Source organism: Lemur catta, chromosome 1 (genome assembly GCF_020740605.2).
Source record: "Lemur catta isolate mLemCat1 chromosome 1, mLemCat1.pri, whole genome shotgun sequence".
In the NCBI taxonomy this organism is placed as follows: domain Eukaryota; kingdom Metazoa; phylum Chordata; class Mammalia; order Primates; family Lemuridae; genus Lemur; species Lemur catta.
In genome coordinates, this window is record NC_059128.1 from 246699017 (window position 1) to 246719162 (window position 20146).

General features: G+C 37.6%; 1 protein-coding gene across 1 annotated transcript in view; it reads right to left on the reverse strand.

The window, feature by feature from the left end:
- Positions 1-3012: 3012 nt before the first annotated feature.
- The window catches only part of NSUN3 (NOP2/Sun RNA methyltransferase 3), a 99532-nt gene continuing 82398 nt past the window's right edge, over positions 3013-20146 (reverse strand). The window contains exon 6 of the mRNA XM_045540438.1: positions 3013-3258. Coding sequence (XP_045396394.1) covers positions 3255-3258 — 4 coding nt within the window. The 3' untranslated portion in view covers positions 3013-3254. The remainder of the gene's footprint in view (positions 3259-20146) is intronic.

The following is a 20146-nucleotide window of genomic DNA, read 5'->3' on the forward strand; positions in this document are numbered from 1 at the left end:
TCTCTGTAACAAAAGGTTGCAGGTTTCTTTTTGCATCCATTAGTATCAAGTCTGTGGCTGTGCAGCTCACCCCACAACTTAAATTATGTAGATTCGTAAGATCTCAGCTCTCATAAATTGTTGGCTGTTTCTTGAACCATGCTTGAATGAAAGGAGATATTTTTTATGCTGTTTAAAGTGTTAAAGAAGTGGCAGTCTCCCCATTGGCAAAACTCTCTTTCTGCAAACTCAGAGTATTAGGTTGCATCATCAGTTAAGACACTTTCAGTTTCAATTAACAGAAACTTGACTAAAAGTGGCTTACTTTTATCTCACATAAAACAAAAAACAAAAAAACAAACAAAAAAACTCCAGTAGGAACACTTATCTACAGTTAATTCAGCAGGCCGGCCCTGTCATTAAGGACCCAGGTGCTAAGGTACCATCACAGGCATGTCAGCAATCCATCCCTCCTAGTTGCAAATGGTCACAACAGAGCTAGGTGCCATCTGCAAACAAGGCCACATTTAGCAAAAAACAAGAACTTCCCTGCTATATATTCCCTTTGATTGGTGAGTTTAGTTTTACCAGGAGCAGCCCAGCAGACTTCCTCCAGCTCCCACTCATCAGAATTGAATCATGTGACCACAGGAACCAATCATTGGCACCGTGTTTGACTTAGATTTATCAGAACAACCATGACTCCTCCCCTAGGGCAAGGCAAGAACCCATGTGTAAACATGTAGCTTTGTGGAGGCCCTTGAACAAAACCTGGGCCATAGCAGTAAGACAAAAAGGAGACATATGGATGTTGGGGGTGCAACCAACAGTGTCTTGCTACAGTCCTAGCAAATGTTGATGAGTACAATGCCCTACATAATGCTGTGGTCCAAGGCTGAGATTAGAGTACCTGGGGCACAAAATTTAAAGAGACAATCACTTTCAGGTGCTGACCATGCACTTCCATGACCTTGGGAATAAATTTTTTCTTAAATTTTATGCCCTAGGAAGCTTGATGGCTTCACCCTAAACTGGCCCTGGCTGTGGAAATGGTATTAACTCAATAAATGCATTTATTTAATTTTAAGGTGCATTAGGAAACCCATTTCATCCATATCTCAACTGATTATTGAAATTCTGTCAATAGCAATTTATTCCATGTGTAAAACTTTGCCTTCTCTCTGTGATATACTTTTCTATATTCAAACGCTCCTAAAAAGGGGATTTTTAATACTGTCATCTTCTTTCCTTAGAGAAGAGATACATTTTAGAATCAAACCACCACTAGGTTATTTGCACACAATATCTGTGTTAGATTTGGGTTGCTTGGGTTGCTTGAGGCAACTTCTCTGGGATCTCAGGGAGAGGATGTAATACCAAGAGATACTGTGCAAGGGTTGGGAATAAATTTTGTATTTCAGCAAAGTGCCTTCAGACCACAATGGTAGCTCCATAAACTTTGGGGGCAATATCACCAGAAAGTCGTGGAGCAGGAGGGTAAAGGGAATGGTATTGTAAACTGTAGCCTTTTCTGGAGAACAAACAAGCACATGATATACAGGCTTAAAATAACAAATATTTACTATTGTTCTGGAGCCTATGCAGCAGTTGGGAGGTTCTGCTAATTTGGGGCAGGCTCAGCTAGTATCTGTTGGGCTCACGCATGTGTGGCTTAGCCAGGAGCTGCATGGTCTAGGATGTTCTCACTGTAATAACAGGTCATATCTCTCCCATCCTCCAACAGGCATTCCCATGGGAAGCATTCCAGGTTTCAATAAGAACAGCAGAGCAAGCCCCAAAGTGCAATGGCTTTTCAAGGCCCTGCTTGTGTCACATTTGGTCACGTTCCATTGGCTAAAGCAAATTACACAACCAAGTCAAAATCAGAGTGGGAGCACTAATAGGGCACTATCTAGGGGTGTGTGTGTGTGTGTGTGTGTGTGTGTGTGTGTGTGTATAGGTAGATATCTATGGCCATTTTTACAATGTAGCACAGGAAGGGTTCTTGTTTGGAAGCACATATTAGGTACCTGCAGAAGGATTCCAGAAATTGTTGGGAGGCTTGCTGTGGATGCACATGAACCAGAGGAAAACCATTATGCAAAGAAAGAGCATGCCATTCGGAGTGGTTGTTTCAAAAGGTAACACAGAAAAAAAGCTATCATAGTGGCAAATAGTGGCATGTCCATGCCCAGTGGTGGGGACACCTGGAAAACCCAAGCATATCTTGTCTTTATGTATCTCCACCTGTGGAAGTGGAGGTATATTATTTGAATAATATAAATCAATCAGCTTTGCTCTAATTCCCTGCTCATAAGGGCAAACTCCCTGTGCTTTAGCTTCTTAAGTATTTGGTTTGTAGAGAGAACCATAAAGTAAAGATAATGTGAAGACTTGATGTGCTTAATATTTATATTTCTCTTTGAAAATTAATACATTAGGATTCGGGTTTTATACTTCACTATTGTTTGAGATTTTAACAGTACCTGAGACTTTATTTACAAAACAAATCATGATATTTCATATCATATTGTGACATGAAATATTATTTACAAGATATCATTTATGTTCCTACTACTTCACTAGATCTCATTATTTATAGGGTTAATAAAGAAGCATAAACTACCACAGCACAAATTGTTTATAATGTTATAACTGTACTTTACCATAATAAACTATCACTGGCAAATGTATTTTATTTTATGCTGTTAAAAAATTATTCTGAGAAGAGACCAAAGGGGAAAATGTCTTTTAAAAGGTTAAGACTTTGAGTTATTATGAGCCAGCCTCATCTATCAAAAACACTGATAAGCATTATTGGACCTGCAAAGTCAAGAAATAGATCCTAAACTAGGCAAAATCACCAAAAAAAAAAAAAAAAAAAAAAAACATATGCCACTTTCTGCAGTGAACTGTAGGGGTGGGGGGAACTTCCCCTTTTCCCCCAAAGTTCACTGAAAGATCAACTCACAACTAAGGCAAATTAATAAGAAAGAGAGGTTTATTTACCAAGCACATGGGGAGAATCACATAGTGATTACTCAATATTCCAATGGGATCCAGATATTTTTATACATGCTTTTTAGAAAGGAGGGGGGTATAAGAAGTATAGGTAATTCTGTTTAGGGGCAAGAAGTGGTTGCTAGGGAGGATGAATAGATACTTGAGAAAATGCATATGGATGGGGAGAAACATATTGACTGGTAAACTAACCTGAGAGACAAGTATTATGTTTAAAATGATGTGGGCCAGGTCTGGTTGCACTCTTGATGGTCTCACCTGAAATATATTGAGATAACAGGGAGGAGAAAGGAAGTCAGTTGTTCTTTTCCCAGGGCCTGTTCATCTCTAAGAGCCTTAATACAAAATATCAAGGACTCATATTTTGGGGTGAAATTTCCTGAGCTCCTTCTGTACTATTTTATATATGCCCTATCATACTTAATAGTGAGCTAGAAATGCTGGGGATGGCTGTTAAAGTAAGGATACTGAACTGGACAATCTCTTTCAATCCCACATTCTACAGTTGTAGGACTCTCTGTCCTACCTCAAGCCCTGGACACAGTCATCCACAACTAAATGGGGAAACTTATACCCAGTCTTCTAGAGCAGCATCCTGGACTATTGTCCGTGAGTCCACCGATTGTTTTGTCTTGCCTGTGAGTTAAGAATGCTTTCCATATTTTGAAGTAGTTGCAAAAAATCAAAAGAAGAACAATATTTTGTGACACATCAAAATTATATGAAATTCCAATATGAATGCCCATAAATTATATCTTATTGCAGTACAGCCACACCCATTCAATTACCTACTATCTATGGCTGTGTCCCTGTCAGAGCTGAGTAGTTGTGACAGAGAAAATAGGGCCTGCAAAGCCTAAAATGGTTACTCTCTGTCCCTTTACAGAAGGGTTAGTCACCAGCCCCTGTTCTGGAAGAAGAAAATTGACTGTCTGATCCCCTCCTTCTCCAATCCCCTTAATGTCTGATCCCTTTACTAAATGTTCCTTCCCAGATTAACCGGACTTAAAATAACATCCTCTCCTCCTTACCTCCCCTGCTGTATGGAGAGGTTTTACTGTGTGTTCCACTTCACGAGTTGCATGTCAGGCAAATCACGCATATAATTCACACTTTAAATGAGTTAATTATTTAAGTGCTCAATCTTTTAGTCGGTCTATCAGCCAGCATTACAACGAGGAAATGAATAAACATGAGGACATTTCATACTCCTCCCCCCATCATTCATTAAAAACATTTCAGAGACTCATTAGTCAGGAGCCTAAGCAGCCTTTATAGTAGGCTGATAAGATGCTAGACATTACTTTCCAAACTACATGAGCTTCACCTAAACGGAGGGAGTGAAATTCAACTCAGTAGAAATTAACTGTGACTCAGCCTCTCACTGCCTTTCTCTAGCTCTTCAGGAAAATCTAATTCCATCTCTGTGATTTATTTAAATTGCTGGAAAAAAAACAGTTAAGCGAATAAAGCACTTGGATGCATAAAATGATGTGTCACTTGCATACCATGGAGTGCTTTTTGTTCTATCACAGGAAGTGAAAGAATAAGGAAAAATAGGCAGTCTTTAAAAGGATTTTAAATCAGAACACTGCACAGCCCAACCCTCTCCTGACTCCTAAAAGCCTGTGGTGTACTTTTTTGCTTTTTATGGCATTAAGGTGGCAAAAGTATGCCTGTGCTTTAAATTCACTTTCCAAAACATGTTGTTGCTTTTAAACAGCCACACCAGCAGTGCTTCTTGAATAACTCGTGCTGGGAGGCACACACTGTTCGGGATTTTTATCTGCCTGTTGGTCTTCCTCTGTTCTCACTATGCGTATATTGTAGCAGTACGGTGTCCCTTGGGTCCAGAAGCTTTGGGTGGCATTTATGAGAATTCATTTTAAACCCTCTTGCAGTTTTTCTGGTCACATCTGGTTGTTGTGCTTATTTGGGGTTTATTAAAAAGAGCATTGAATTTCAATAAAGGAGAAATTGTTTGAGGAGGGTAAATGGGAAGGGATTTGTGCTTCCATTTTTTAATAAAATGCCAAGATCCGTGAATTAAATAAAATGAGTGCCTTTTGAATGCTTGTAGTTTTCACACTTATTCTTGATGTTGCAAATCCCGTGAGTTCAGCCTGTGTACCCAGTGCCAGAATAGCATCTGTTAGTGAAGACGGAACAGATTAATTTGTAGACTCCTGATAGCTGCTTCAAGTTCCAAGGGCTGAGAGTATATGCCTAGTGGGGAGAAATGCTTATTTTGGCAGGGAGGGAGGGGAAAGGACAGCTGATGGAGGCCAACATGAACAGAAAAACATAATGGAGCCTTGTGCTGCTGCTTAAATTAAAGTCTGCCTACCTCCTACGAAATGGTAGCACTTGGCAATGAAGTACTGCCAATGGAAAATAATGAGCTCCCTCATTAAAAAGTAATAGTTTGTAAAGTAAAATTTCAAAGCATAATTAATGAGCTTGTGAAAGGTGCCAGGAAAACAGTAGTGTAAATGTCAGTTTTGAGAGTTACACAAGTTTATGTATGGTAAGGGATATTTGTTGGCAAGGTTTGAAGGCTTATCAAAAACCTCACACTACCTTTTCTTTATAATAGTATTTTTCTATTTTCTTTATCATTTGTTGTTGATAATGTTCCTCTTGAACTTATACACTAGTATCTTTTAATTAAAACAAAAATACATATATAGTAAGTTATATAAAAACTATCAAAATGTTCTTTTTTGAGAGCCAATCACTGCGTGCCTTAGAATAGAATGATTTAATTTCCAATATAAAACTTGGGACATGTGGTCACTCAGTGGGATAGAATATTTGAAATGAAGTTTGCTCTAGAAAACTCAGGCTGGCTGGCTACCATAATGCAAAGCTATTCTTAGAGAGTAGAGTAAACCAGGTTAGCTACTGTGTTTGTGTGCCTAATATGCAAGCATCCTTTTCTCCTTTTCTGTTGTCAAATACAATCTAATTCCCCATCTCCTGCCAAAAGAAATGTCCGAGGATTGGTCATGGGAGCACACCACACCATCCTGGCCTCTGTGATTGGTTTGCTGGTAGGTCAGTGACTAAGCAAGGCCCAACAGAGTCCTTTCCTGGGATTGCAATATAGACATTGGAGAGAAAGGCTTGGCTCTCTCTTCTGTGGGGGCTAAGCGGGTATTCTACAGGATAGGGTAGTTACCAGCTATTAATAGCTTACCTGCTAGCAGAAGAAAGCTAGAAAGCAATAGGAGGGTTTGAGGCAAACATACAAAGAGAGGAAGAGCTGAGCAGCAAAGAGAAAGTGATCTGAAGATAGATACATTTGTGTCCTGGGTCTGGTTGTATCTTGTGCTATTTCCTTTTCTTCTCTACAGTTGGTGGATCATAGAGTTCAGTATGTTTCTCAGGCTACTTTGAATTTGTTTTTCAGGTTTATGTTTCTTATAACTTAAAAAGATTTGACAATCTGTCTGTAGGCAAGATAGTTTCTCATGAAGAGTGTCAGGTCTAAACTATAATGAGAAAGTTATTGAAACTGTATTTAATCAATTCCACAGGAACTGTATACCAGAGGATGATATAATTTTCTCTTTCTTAGTTAAAATAAAGAGAATATTGAGCAGGAAGAAACGGATGATTAATGACATCTATCTTCAGAATAGAAGCACCATAGAATAATGTTAGATGTACAAACCACCAGAGAGAGTCTACAGAATTCATATAAAATGAGGAGTTTGAAACTGCAAGTCAGATAATAACTGGCATAATAACCTTGTTGGATTTTTGGAATTTGGGGCTTTTGTAATTTTCCAGTGTTTACTATTTCAGTACCGCATAGATATTTCTCCACACTGATTTAAAAAGTCCTTTAACATTTTCTCGTCAATATCATATATATGAAAACCAAAGATACACATGTAAAATCAAAACAATATCTGGGGCTGGGTAACTAAAATTTAGAGAAGGAAAAACTTTTTAAATAATGATTTTAAGTTTGTGCAGTCTTAAAATTTGGTATATATACATGTTGATAGCACATGCACTTCCTCAGCAGCATAGACCATAACTGAGCCTAGTTAGCAAGACAAATTAGTCAAAAAAAGGAAGCTGCCAGATGGTGCACATTGTTAATAACGCCCATCTGTGAATTACGGAGCTGATTTGCGGGTGTATTTGGTGCTTTTCTTGGACAGCAAAATAGCTAGCAACATCTTTGTGGAGGTGCCTGGATGTCTTAGTGGCTTCACAGGTAACTTTAATTTCTTCTCAGCCTGGGATTTTGAGAAAAAGTTGCTTCTTCTAGCCCAAAAGATCTTGTGCTGTACCAAAGGAGCAAAATGTGTCATCAATTCTTGGGGGTTAAAATGAATTGCTCCTCTCTTTCAAAAACCAGGAAAAGAAGAAAGATTGTTAAAGATTATCCTTTAGATTGTTAAACTGCAACCTGGATGAGGATATAGATTTGCAAAGTCGCTGAAAGGAGGCAATCCTCTAGACAAAGGAGTTTAGGTCCAGCCAGGAAGCAAAGAGAAAGGAAAGGCACAGGGTTCTCAGTGTCAGCACAGCCCAACTTTGGCAGTGTGCAAAAAAGAGGGACCCTCTAATTCAAAAATCCCTAGTCCCACTGGTAAGGGTATGCTTAAAGTGGAGGTGGCATATGGAGGCTGTCAACCACAGATTTTGAATCTCTGGGTATTTAGATGTCTCAGGCTATCTTATTCTGTTGTCTTCAGACAGCTTGCTTACTCTGATGCCTCTTATTCGATTCCACACTCAACAAGCACACCTCTGACTCCAAAGCTGGTCAGTCTATACTGTAGAATTTTCTAATTATTTGAACCTTAAGTATTTCCATGCATGTGATGGTAATTTCAAAATTAATCAATAAAGTAGTCATGGATTATTATTGTCTTCCCATGCTTTAAGTTAAACCTTCTGAATGTGCTAATATCTGGCTATTACTGGATCTACAAAGCAATACTTTCATAGTTTGGCTACATTAAGAAAATGAAGGCCGGGTGCGTTGGCTCACGCCTGTAATCCTAGCACTCTGGGAGGCCGAGGTGGGAGGATCACTAGAGGTCAGGAGTTCGAGACAAGCCTGAGCAAGAGCGAGACCCCGTCTCTACTAAAAAATAGAAAGAAATTATCTGGCCAACTAAAAATATATATAGAAAAAATTAGCTGGGCATGGTGGCACATGCCTGTAGTCCCAGCTACTCGGGAGGCTGAGGCAGTAGGATTGCTTAAGCCCAGGAGTTTGAGGTTGCTGTGAGCTAGGCTGACGCCACGGCACTCTAGCCCGGGCAACAGAGTGAGACTCTGTCTCAAAAAAAAATAAAGAAATAAAAATAAAGAAAAGAAAAAAGAAAGAAAATTAATTAATAACACAGACTTCAAGGCTTTTTTGTCTACACATCAATTTCTTTTGCAAGCTAATAAAGTGGTATTCCAAAATCTACTTCAGAATCATTTGCCTTTTAGTTAGAGTAAGACAAGAAACCTTCTGTAGAATCAGGGAAAGTCAGAGATAGAAAAGACCATATGGCAAATAGTCCAAATCACTAATTTTACAAAAGAATAAACTGAAATCCAGACTGGCTAAGCAGCCCATTGCAAGGTGCAGAGTTTGCTAGCGTCAGAAGTAGGCCTGGCTTCCAGAAGAGTCACCTATCTTCCTGCCATATTATGATAAACATACTATATACACAGAAACATAACTAAGGGGAGGAAAAAAAAACAACAAAAAATGACTGAAATAAAATAAGGGAAACCAAGTCCTGTTCCAGCTCTCCCTTCAAGTTTTAACTGTTTATGCTTTTATTATTATAAGCACTATAAAAGGCAATGTATTATTAAAAATATATTACTTTAATTATAACCTTAAATATATCTTTATTATAGAAAATTTGCAAAATGCAAAAATGTATACAAAATAATAAATATTATCTATAATTATGCCCACACAGAAAAATCAACATTGACATTTGGTAAATTTCTTTCCAGAATTTTTTCTAGGCATACATTTATGTGTTTTGTTCTCTCCCTAGGACATTAACAGTGCTCATGGAAGAGGAGGTAGAATCCATGGAAATTAAGAACACAAAGAGAAGAAAACCATGCTCTGCTTGTGTTAACCATGTGATTAATATGGATAATTGATTAGCATCTCTCCCACTCATGATGTCAAAATAGCTCCCACTTCTTAAAAAAGTTCTGAAAATTAAATGACATTAATGTTTGGAAATGCCTGGAGTATAATAAGTGCTATATAAATGTTTATAAAATAAACAAATAGGTGCTCAAAAATATTTATTGGAATAATGGATATATATATATGTGTGTATAATCATTAATTATAGTACTGAATATACACTTTATACTCTGCTTTTTTCATTGAATATTGCATTGTTAGCATTTTCCTACTATTCTTTTATTATTTCATCATTATTATTATTCCTATTATTATTCCATCAATTGTTCACTTTCTAGTGAAGCATTCCTATCATTTGACATCTGCTGTTTCCTTCCAGATATTTGCATAGCTGATGTCCTCACCAGGTCTTTGGTCATACTGCCTCTCAATGAGCCTTACTCTGGCCTCTCTGCAGCCAACTCCCATTACTCTGCACTACTCTTTGATTTTTCTCCATGGTATTTATCACCTTCTAACATACCGTATTATATAATTACTTATTTATATTTATATTTACATTTGTCTTTCCTGTTGGACTGTAATATTCATGAGAGCAGGAAAATTGTTGTGCTCATTGATGTACCCCAGCTTTCCAAAAGAGTACCTGTTACAGAGCAGAAGCTTAGTAAACATTTGCTAACTTAAAAGGGTTTCCTGCTTTTTCCCCCCAGTAGTATAAATAATTTTGTGGTGAATATTTCAGTAAGTGAAGTTCTCTTACAACATCTGTTTGTTTCTTTTATACTTCTTGAAGTGAAATTGCTAGGTCAAATGATGTGAACATCTTTAAAGTTCCTACTATTTATTGCCAGAGAGTTTCACGGTTCTTTTCCAGGGAAGATAAATCTACCAATTGTACAGTGGGGAGGGGAGGTGATATAGCAAGCAGACTTCCTCTGTGTTCTGCTGCTCTGCCCAGCATTGAGCCAACCCCCTTCCCCAAAAATGAAGGCCTGCCAATTTGATTGATCCCTGTCATGGATGTTGTTTGGGCAAAACATGTTAGTGAATGAAGTGACAATGTATTAAAAGACATTGTACCCATGTGCATTCCTTCTCAAGTAGTTGTCTATATTTGAACATCTCCAATAATTGCAAATGCACAACTCCTGAAGCAGCTAATTATCTCCTCAGTTCTTTTGATTCAGCCTATTTTCTCTGTGTGTAGGTTCTAGGTCCATATTTTGAAAACTTAATTAAAAATATGAACCTTGAATCCACAGATCCCATTAAATATGATTTGAATATTCTTCTCATGTGACATAGATTTGAAATACTCCACTATCTCAAATTTTGTTATCTGAATATAGCTTCATTTCTTTCTATTTCCTTAACTATTTGCTATTCAGAATATAATGCAATACCCTAGCAAATGTCTGAGCAGAGAATGGCTACCACCTTCCTCATTCTAGGTAGCATTCTTGTGTTAATGCCCATTAGCTTTATTGGCTGCCACAATAGGCTGTTTGTAGATTAAGTTTTCTGCTGAATACATGTGCCATTTAGCTATGTATTTGTCTCTTCTCTATACTGAGTCCTTCGTTTTTGGAGTTAGGTTCAAGGTCTTATATAGTGTTGGTGCTCATAGAAAAGAGTTTATATCCCATAACAACTATTTGTTCCTCTCTAGATAGTTTTCCCAACTCTATTGTAATTTTGTGTTTATAAGAAGCATTGCTCAAAAAGAAAATGAGATATGGTATATTTTGTGTGAGGTACATGCCATACACAATCAGCAAGGGATTTTTCAGCATTTTCTGTAGCAAAATTCTAAGCCAATTTTAAAGGATGCTGACTGTGGAAAACTGACACAGGAAATAAGTCAGCAAAAGAATTTAAAACACAAAGGACAATGGGAGTATTGAGCACAAAAGCAGCAATATAAGGTGGTTTATAAATTTGGAGAAATTAGACTGTCATCTTTAAGCACTCATCGGTTAGATTTTAATTTTCCATCTGTTTTGCAGACAGAAGTTTTATGTCTAATTCACATGTAAACATTTTAAGCAATCAGAATATATATCTGCATTTCTTTGGTGGGATACTGCTAGGAGAATTACTTTAATTACATTTAATACTATTTTGGACTGATAGAGGCATTTTAACAAATAGGAGAGTGGATGTGGATAAAGTTCAGGTCAGGGGTTTACTATGTTCTTATGTATTTCTTATTTTCTGTCCTTATTATTGGTTATGGCTCTTTTTTAGATAAGATACTAAAGTAGCAAACCCAGAAAAACAGGGGAAGCTATTGGTCACCTACTTTTGAAAAAGTGTGCCCTTCTTTGAAGGCTAGAATTGGTGGAGAATTTGTGAAATGAAAAAGATTATTTTTGACATTTTACAATCATGATTTCTGTGTACCTCTTTCTTCTTTCAATGCCATCATCCTTTATCTCTTTCTACCATATAAACTTCCCACCTTGTGTTACGTTCCATCAGGGACCAACTAGCTTACTAGTTAGTAAAATAAAAACTTAGCATGAACCATGGATTGTAATTATAGGGAACCTATGCATTTATCTTAGAGGACATTAGGAAGCTTTGGATAATTTCTGAAACTCTAAGTACCTAGGTGCTCTCATGTTGTACCTTAAAAGGAACATTATTAAAAGTGATTTGTGGTTGCCAAGTTTCTCAGGTACCATGCTCAGATACTGCCAAATGTAGTCTTATAATCTAAAGATTATACTCTACTCAGCACCACATGGTCATTATAAATAGTGCCTGTTTTCAAATTCTCTCTCTTCTACACCCTGGATGTATAAACTAACCTCTTTGAGTTTCCGTTTTCTCATCTGTATAATGAGGATATGACTGCTGCTATGGTTCGAATGTCCCCTGCCCCCAAGCTCATGTGTTGGAAACTTAATCCTCAAGGCCATAGTGCTGAGAGGTGAATCTTTAAGAGGTGACTAGGTTATGAGGGCTCTGCCCTCATGAATGAATTAATGCCATTATTATGGGAGTGAGTTAGTTATCCCCAGAGTGGGCTCCTGATAAAAGGATAAATTTGGTCCCTTTCCTCTCTCTGTCTCACATGCTCATGTGCCCTTCCACCTTATGCCATGGGAGGATGCAGTAGAAAGGCCATTGCCATGCTCTTGGACTTCCCAGTCTCAAGAATCATAAGCCAAATAAATTTGTGTTCATTATAAATTATACAGTCTCAAGCATTCTCTCATAGCAGCACAAAATGGACTAAGACAATTACCAACTCAGAGGTTTGATATGAGAATGAAATCACATACTTGTTTGTACACAAAGGCACTCCAGAAGTGCAGTGATGATTACTTTAGTTGTCTACTGCTATGTAACAAGTTACATCCAAACTTAATAGCTTAAAACAACAATATATATTTTATTAGCTCATACTTCCTATGGGTCAGGAGTTTGGGAGCAGCTTAGATAGACGGCTCTGGCTCAGAGTTTCTCATAATGCTATAGACAAAGTGTTGGCCGAGATTTCAGTCATCTAAAGGCTTGACTAGGGCTAGAGAATCCACTTCCAAGATGGCTCATTCACAGGGCTGTCGGCTGTCCTTGACCTATGGACCTCTCTGGAAGACTGCTTTAATGACCTCATCACATCTGGCTACCCCCAAAGGAAATAATCCAAGAGACAAAGGCTGAAGCTGCAGTATTTTTTATGACCTAGCCTTAGAAATTACACATAATCATTTCCACAGTATTCACAATTTCCTATTGGTTACATAGGTCATCCCTATGGGATGAGGGGAGGACTACACAAGGGTGTGAATACCAGGGGGAAAGGACCATTAGGAACCACCTTGGAGACTAGCTATCATGGTGATGATGATAATGATGATGATGAGAAGGAGGAGAATAGCACAGACCCTAGGAGATCAATAGCTTGCCTAGAATCCAGAGTCAGTATGTGATATTACCTTTGCTTCAGTGTACAGAAGAAAGGAGCTGGATGCTCAATGTGAAACTTTGAAAATTCTAAAGAACACTAAAAAAGTTCCTGAACAAACTGTTCTCTGGAAAAACAACATACTTACCAGTTTCCATGTCATGAAAACATAGTATATTCTAAACTCATTCAGCAACAATTTGATAAGTGCTATGAATTATTCTATTTGCTTGGGATACATCAGTGAACAAAACAGACAAAGATCCCTGACCTAGTGAAACTCACATTATAACAGAGAGAGGGGCAATAAGAAAATAATAGATTTTGTGGTATGCTAATGATAAGTGAAAAAAGAGAAGGTGCAAAGTGTAAAGAGGATCCAGAAATGTTGGAGTTGGATAGGCATGTTGGTTAAAGGACTAAATATTTATTTTATGGATGAATGAATAAGTTATAGGCCTGCTTCTGGAGTCTCTGGGAGAACTTCAAAAGTTATATGTTCACTGAGGAAAAATAGCTTAAAACACTAATTGAAAGTAGTAGCTCATAGAACCTAGAAACACATAAACTCTAAGAGGTGCTTGGCCTCAGAACACCAGTGGGAGTCGCTGTTAGACTGGACACATTAGGAACAGCACAGAAAGACCACAGTGCTGGAAATTGTGTGTGTAATGATCAGAATTATCCAGGGCAGCAGGATTACTGTAAATGATGTCCAGCCAAGAGAACGGGTGGTAGACTTGGAAGAATCCACCTACTGGAAGGCCTGTAACTTCTAACCCCATACAGTAACCCTTCAAGACAGTATTACCATCTCTGTTCCACAGAAGAGGAAACCAGTATTGAGAAGCCAAATGACTTACTAAGCATCTGACTCATTTCAAAGATATTGTTCTTTCCATATGTCTTATCTCTTCTTTCAAGATCTTCCTGGACATGTGATGGGAGAATAATAGCCTTGGTAAAATACCTGAATGATTTTACATGTGGAACTCAAGAAAGGACTGCAAACTTAGAATTTATAAGGCCAGTACGGCATGTAGTGTTTGTGCAGATCTCCTCTTAATATCTTCAAAGAACATTTCTTAAGCTTCAGGGAGGCACAGTGCTAAATATGACTCAGAACCACTGTTCTTTCCTGAGGGGTCTGTGTATATAATGCAAATATCAAATAACAGAACACAGAGATTGTGCTGTAGACATGGAACTTCAAGATTTTCCTTCATGGATTAGTGGGAAGGTGAGAACCACACTCCTCACAACAGCCTGAACTCAACATGGCAGCAGCAGCTATGAATTTGGATCAAATGGTGCTCATTTAATCATCTCAGTTAACAAGTAAGCAGAATAAAACTAATCCTGAATTCCCCATAGAAAAATTTCATATGTGATCATACTCATGATTATTAGTGAAAATAGACTGGATGATTTATAATTCTTATTTTTGATATACAAATGGCTTGACTGCTAAAATAACATGCCAGAGAGAGATAGAAATGGAATATACATTTCCAAAGAATTTCTAAAGGCTGGTGGTCCTTACACCAATTTTTCCACTTGCCAGAGGTTTAGACCTGTTTTGTGATATTAATAGACAAGAAAGAGCAAGAAACAGACAGCAGCTAAAGAAACCATGCTTCTAGGAACAAAATGAGTGGTTTAGCATATCCATCATAACACAAAAAGGCAGCTCTCATCCCATGGAATTGTTTGGAGACTTCCTGCATGGTCCGGTGAATAAGTGCCTGCCCTAGTTTTGAACATGAACACCCATGTCCTTGCTACCTGATATTAAATAAGTGTACATGGCATATGAAATGTATGCCAATGGCTTAAAAGTAAAAGAAGCCAATGTTAGCTTGCCAAATAAATACAATTTCAAACTCATCTTACTCTTTGTCAAAAAATTATGTATTCCTATACATAAATCATAAGCCCACTAAGCACAGCCTCATAATTTGACACCAATCTTTTCTCTCGAGAGTCATTACTCAGGTTCTCATTTTTGAAAGAGAATGGTGACATTTTTGCTTAAAAAAGAACTCATTTTAATTTCTACCCACCGTGCATTTTAAATCAGGCAATGTGAGCTGTGGAACGCTTGCCTCTGCCCCTATCAGGCCCAGGAAAGCCAGTCCAGAGAAAGGAAACGGGAAAGGGAGACACCTATCAAGCCCCCGAGAGCCCCCGAGTGCACAAGGTGGGCAGAAAGGCCTTGATGATCAACGCAACTTCTTGACAGATGTCACATCACCGTTGCCATCTCCCTTTTGCCAAGTTTTAGCTCTTATCATATTCAAGAATTTAATTCTCAACTTTGAGGGGAAAAAAGAACGGAGACAATGTTTATTCCCCATACTCTTAGCTCTGGTTTGCCAAGTTGATTTCTGAATATGTAAATACTTTTCACATGGAGATGCAAAAGACTGTCTTCTTGGTTTTGTTAAAGATAGGAATTAAGCCAGAATGTTCTCAGGGTAGGCTGGCAGAGAAGCCAGGGAGGTATATTTCCACTTATGTAGCTGTTTAATTTAGCTAGAAATCCAGACAAAATAAATAGGTGTACTTTGTGATTGCTGCTCTAGAAATACAAATTTACCTAGTTGGAGGGGAGGGGAGGGAGTGAATAAGGAAAGTGTTGACAATACTTTTGTCTCAAGGTGAATCACTGGTGGGGCAGCCTGCCAGCACAATACATAGCTCCCTGAGCAACGCACTGGAATTTGCTTAGCGTTGTTGAGGTATGGTGAGACACTTAGGTGCCATTAGGCCTTGAAGGTATTCTAATCTGGGAGCACTAGAAATTTGTGACATCAGACATTAGAGCACATCACACTTAGGAAAGAAAAAAATATACTCTTATTCTACAGGGTTAAATATATGATTAATACTTTGCAAATTACTTGAAATAAGGCATATTTGTATACGACATTTGGAAAAGTGCATTGATAAGCCATTTTCTACAGAGAACTTCCAAATAAGGCTGGAATTTCTTGTGTATCTCTTTGCCCTCTAGGCTGCAGTTCACACAAAACAAAAAGCTCAAAAAGTGACTGAGTAGCAAAGAAATGTATAATCAGAATATTGGAGAACCAGTATCAATGCATTCTATTCTACCACTGCCTCTATGATCTCTTTCCCAAGTTCCAAATCTTTATGAAGGTTTACTGGCACCCAAACAAGTAAAATCTGTTAATAATTTTAAGAGACAATCAACTTCTCCTTAAAATTAATTCTTTCCTTGGCAAATATGGCACTCTCCTGCTTCTTTTCCATCTCAAACTACTCCAACAGACTCAACTATGACCTCACTAAGCATATGCTTTGTGATAGCTTAGCTGGGGCTTTTCATTTTGTGTGGTACATGCATACCCCAAATTTCAATAATCACCTCACAGCTTTTTCCCTATTCCATGAAGTCTTGCTAGGAGATTACTTTCCTACTCATGACTTGAAATTTCACTTATATACTTCTCCCACTTGTTTGGTCAAAATTCCAATCAAGTATCTCCAATTGCCTAGCAAATAGTTTCACTTGGATGTGTTCCTACCACTTCAAATGCAACATATCTCAAATCAACCATTTGTCTCCTCAAAGTAGCTCTTTTTCCCCAGCAGTAGTACAGGTTCTACCTTTTATTCAAAACCCTTGAGCTGGATGTAATTTGAAACTAGATATTTTCAAGAACTAGAACAGTAATATATTACATATACCACATATTTTTAACACTCCTAAGAGAATCTCAGCATCCAAATTCGTCCCTTTGATTGAGCTAGAAAATAATGTGAGAGATACTGTCATCTTTACAAATAGGCTAAGGAGTTGAGTCAGGGAAATAGGCAAAGATAGGTCAGGAGGCTAAGCCAAATATTTTTTCTCACCATAAATACAGTAATTATAAGGAACAAAACATATGGTTATTTACATAGTAAATAAAGATACAAATAACTTCTCAGTTCAGATAAAGCTTTGCTACCAAAAGATTTCAGGTCAGATCACTCAATATGTTACCGAAAAAAGATGATTTTCAGAGATATTGTGAACTGAGGATTATGAATTAATATTAATGATGGTGATAAAGATATTAAGATAACACCTATTTATTGGAAACCAGTACTCAAGTACTCTGTTAGACATTTTATGTATCTAACAATAATAATAGAAACGTGCTTGCTATGAGATACTCTTATTTTCCTCATTTTACATATTGGAAATTTGTAAAGTGCTACCATCGTTTTTTAAGTTATCCAGGCTGGAAATCCAGAGTCATTTTTCGTTCTGCTCTTTTCCTTTCCCCCACATCTAATTAGTCTTCAAATCCTGTTAATTCTTCCTTTCTGTCTATCCCTTCCTTTGAGGTCCCATTGCTATCTGACCTAACTGAGATCTTATGCCTCTCTAAGCCCTTAATACTATGCAGCCCAGACCAATATTCTTCCTCCTCCAATTCTGTCTCTCTAAAACAATTACTTTTCTTAAAATAGAATATTTATCATGTATTCATTATTTCCACAAATACTTACTCAGTACTCCGTGTGGCATTCCTCTTCTGAAAAATCTTCAATGCATTGTTATTGCTTATTGGATTAAGTTCAAACTGCTTGGATTCATATTTGAGGTTCCAAATAATATCCATATTTTCAACTTTATCTCTTCCTATTTACTTAGTTGAAGTCTGCACTCTAGCCACTGTACCATTAATATGTTTCATTGCATGTACTTTTGTATTTCTGTTTATTTCCCCCTCCTGAAATATCCTTTTCCCTTCTATCTGGAGACACCTTGCCCATCTCTGTAGGCTTAGCTGTGCTCTCCTATTTCCCTTAGCCATCCTTGACCTCTCCAGCTTATAATTATGGCTCCATCATTTAACTTACACTATTCATTTGGCGTACAATTATAAAATGCCGCAACTAAATTGAAAATTCACTAAAGATAAAAGTAATTTTATATTTTTTGTACTCATCACAATGGTGAATATAACTCATCCAACTGAAAGTTGTAACATATTGTCTGTTTCAGCCACTTGTTACAGGAGGGATGATAAAGAGAGCCAATGTCTTTCTAACTATATCTGTTCAACCATTTTTCTCTTCCTACCAGTTACCTCAAGGTATCCTAGATGATAATAATAAGAAGAACAAAATAGTAGAATTATTTATTTACTGAGTTTAGGTTCTAGAAACAGAGTATAAAGTGCAAACAACATAAAAACAAAATTATCTTTGAAAATCTCTTAGGAAGGTGCAATGTTGGAGATCTGCCAGCATAAGTCCAACATACCCAGTTTCTCCTCCAATCTTAGGGGAAAAAAATGCTGTTTTTTTTCAATTTAGCACCTGATTATACAGCTAAGGGCCATGCTATATAAATAATGTCTATACGTAAATAATAGAATCAAAGAATGGCAGGATGCTGGTAGTAAGAAAAGGATGCAGTGAGGGAACATCAGCTACAAATCTCTCATCTGATACTCACTATACACACACACTTGCTGAATACAGAATGGTGGGATAAAATGTGATTCTCTTTCTCTTTCTCAAATGCTCCCTAAAATTTAAATGCTCATTCAAAGGTGATCTAAACTACTACTTGAGTTGGGCAGAATTCTAAGATGGCCCCAAGATTCTCACCCCCTGCTGAGCCACACCTTTGAGGATTCCCCTCCTCCTGAGTGTCGGTCAGTCCTGTGAATGTGATAGAATATCACTCCCATGATTGGGTTACTGATCAGCTGGGTTACTGATCAGTTGACACCGAGTTCAAAAAGGATAGATTGTCCTCCCTGGACCTGATCTAACCAGTTGAGCACTTAAAGGGATGGGGGGGTGGGTCTCTCCTGAAGGAAGAGATTAAGAGATTCATAGAGTGAGAGACCTATGCAAGGGGGCCTTGTGACAAGAACCTGTGAGTGGCTTCTAGTTGCTGAGAGTGGCCCCAGGCAGCACTAATTTGAAAATTGGACTTCATTCATGTAGCTGCAAAAAAATTAATTCTTCCAACAACTTGAGGAAGGCTGGAAATAGATCTTTCCCTAGGAAAGCCTCTGGATGAGGGAATACCCAGCTTACACCTTGATTACACCTTGATTTTGGCCTTGGAAGATCCTGAGCAAAGGACCCAACTAAAATGTGCTGACCTCTTGACCCATGGGAAGTGTAAGATAATAAATTTGTGTCCTTAAAGGCTGATGAATTTGATGTTTTGTGAGGCAGCATAGAAAACCAAATACATCTGCTTTCTATATATTAGGCACCATCCTAAGCACTTTCCATAATCTTTTAATTATCCTTATTGTAGAGCTGAGGAAAATTAAGTTTAAAGAGGTTACATAATTTGCCCAAGTTTGCATAAGTAGGAAGAGACAGAGACAAAATTTTGTGCCTAGATTTACTAAAAAAGCCTATTTTCTTAACCACTTCTGATAGGGAAGTGGGCGTTGTACTTTGGTCTTAACTGCCTCAGCTAATGTTCTGAATATCAAACTCTGTGCTTTTATCAAACCCTGTGTGGATGTTTACTCCTTTCTGCAGAGAACGTTCTTACTTTATTGACATTCAAAAGAACCTGTTAATTTATTTTATTAAACATTTATGAAAGACCTACGTAGGAAAATAGTGAATGAAGAGCTGGGAGAACTCAGAGATTAACTAGACAGTCCCTGGCCCTCAAGGTTCTTGCATACTAGTGGGAAAACAAACTCACACAGATACCACCAAGGAGTAAGCCTACTCTCAAGATTCCAAGAGAAAACATTTTATTCATTCACCTGACTGACAAAGGGATGTTTATAGAACAAGATGTAAAGACACATTTACATGTCCACTTAAATGAGATTTGTATTTATGGGCGTTTCCTTGTTCTATAAGATTGGAAAGTAAATGAACCCTAAATAATTGTAATATCTACTTCTAAAATTTAAGATGATAATAGTAATAACTTTAGTCATTGTCTTCTTACTAGGGCTAAGCAATGTGCTAAGTACTTAAAAGTATTTCCCCATTTAGCTCTCACGAAAAAATCTATGATATACACATTCTGGTTGTTATTTTTATTATTGTTATTCTAATTTTGCTGATAAAGGAACTAA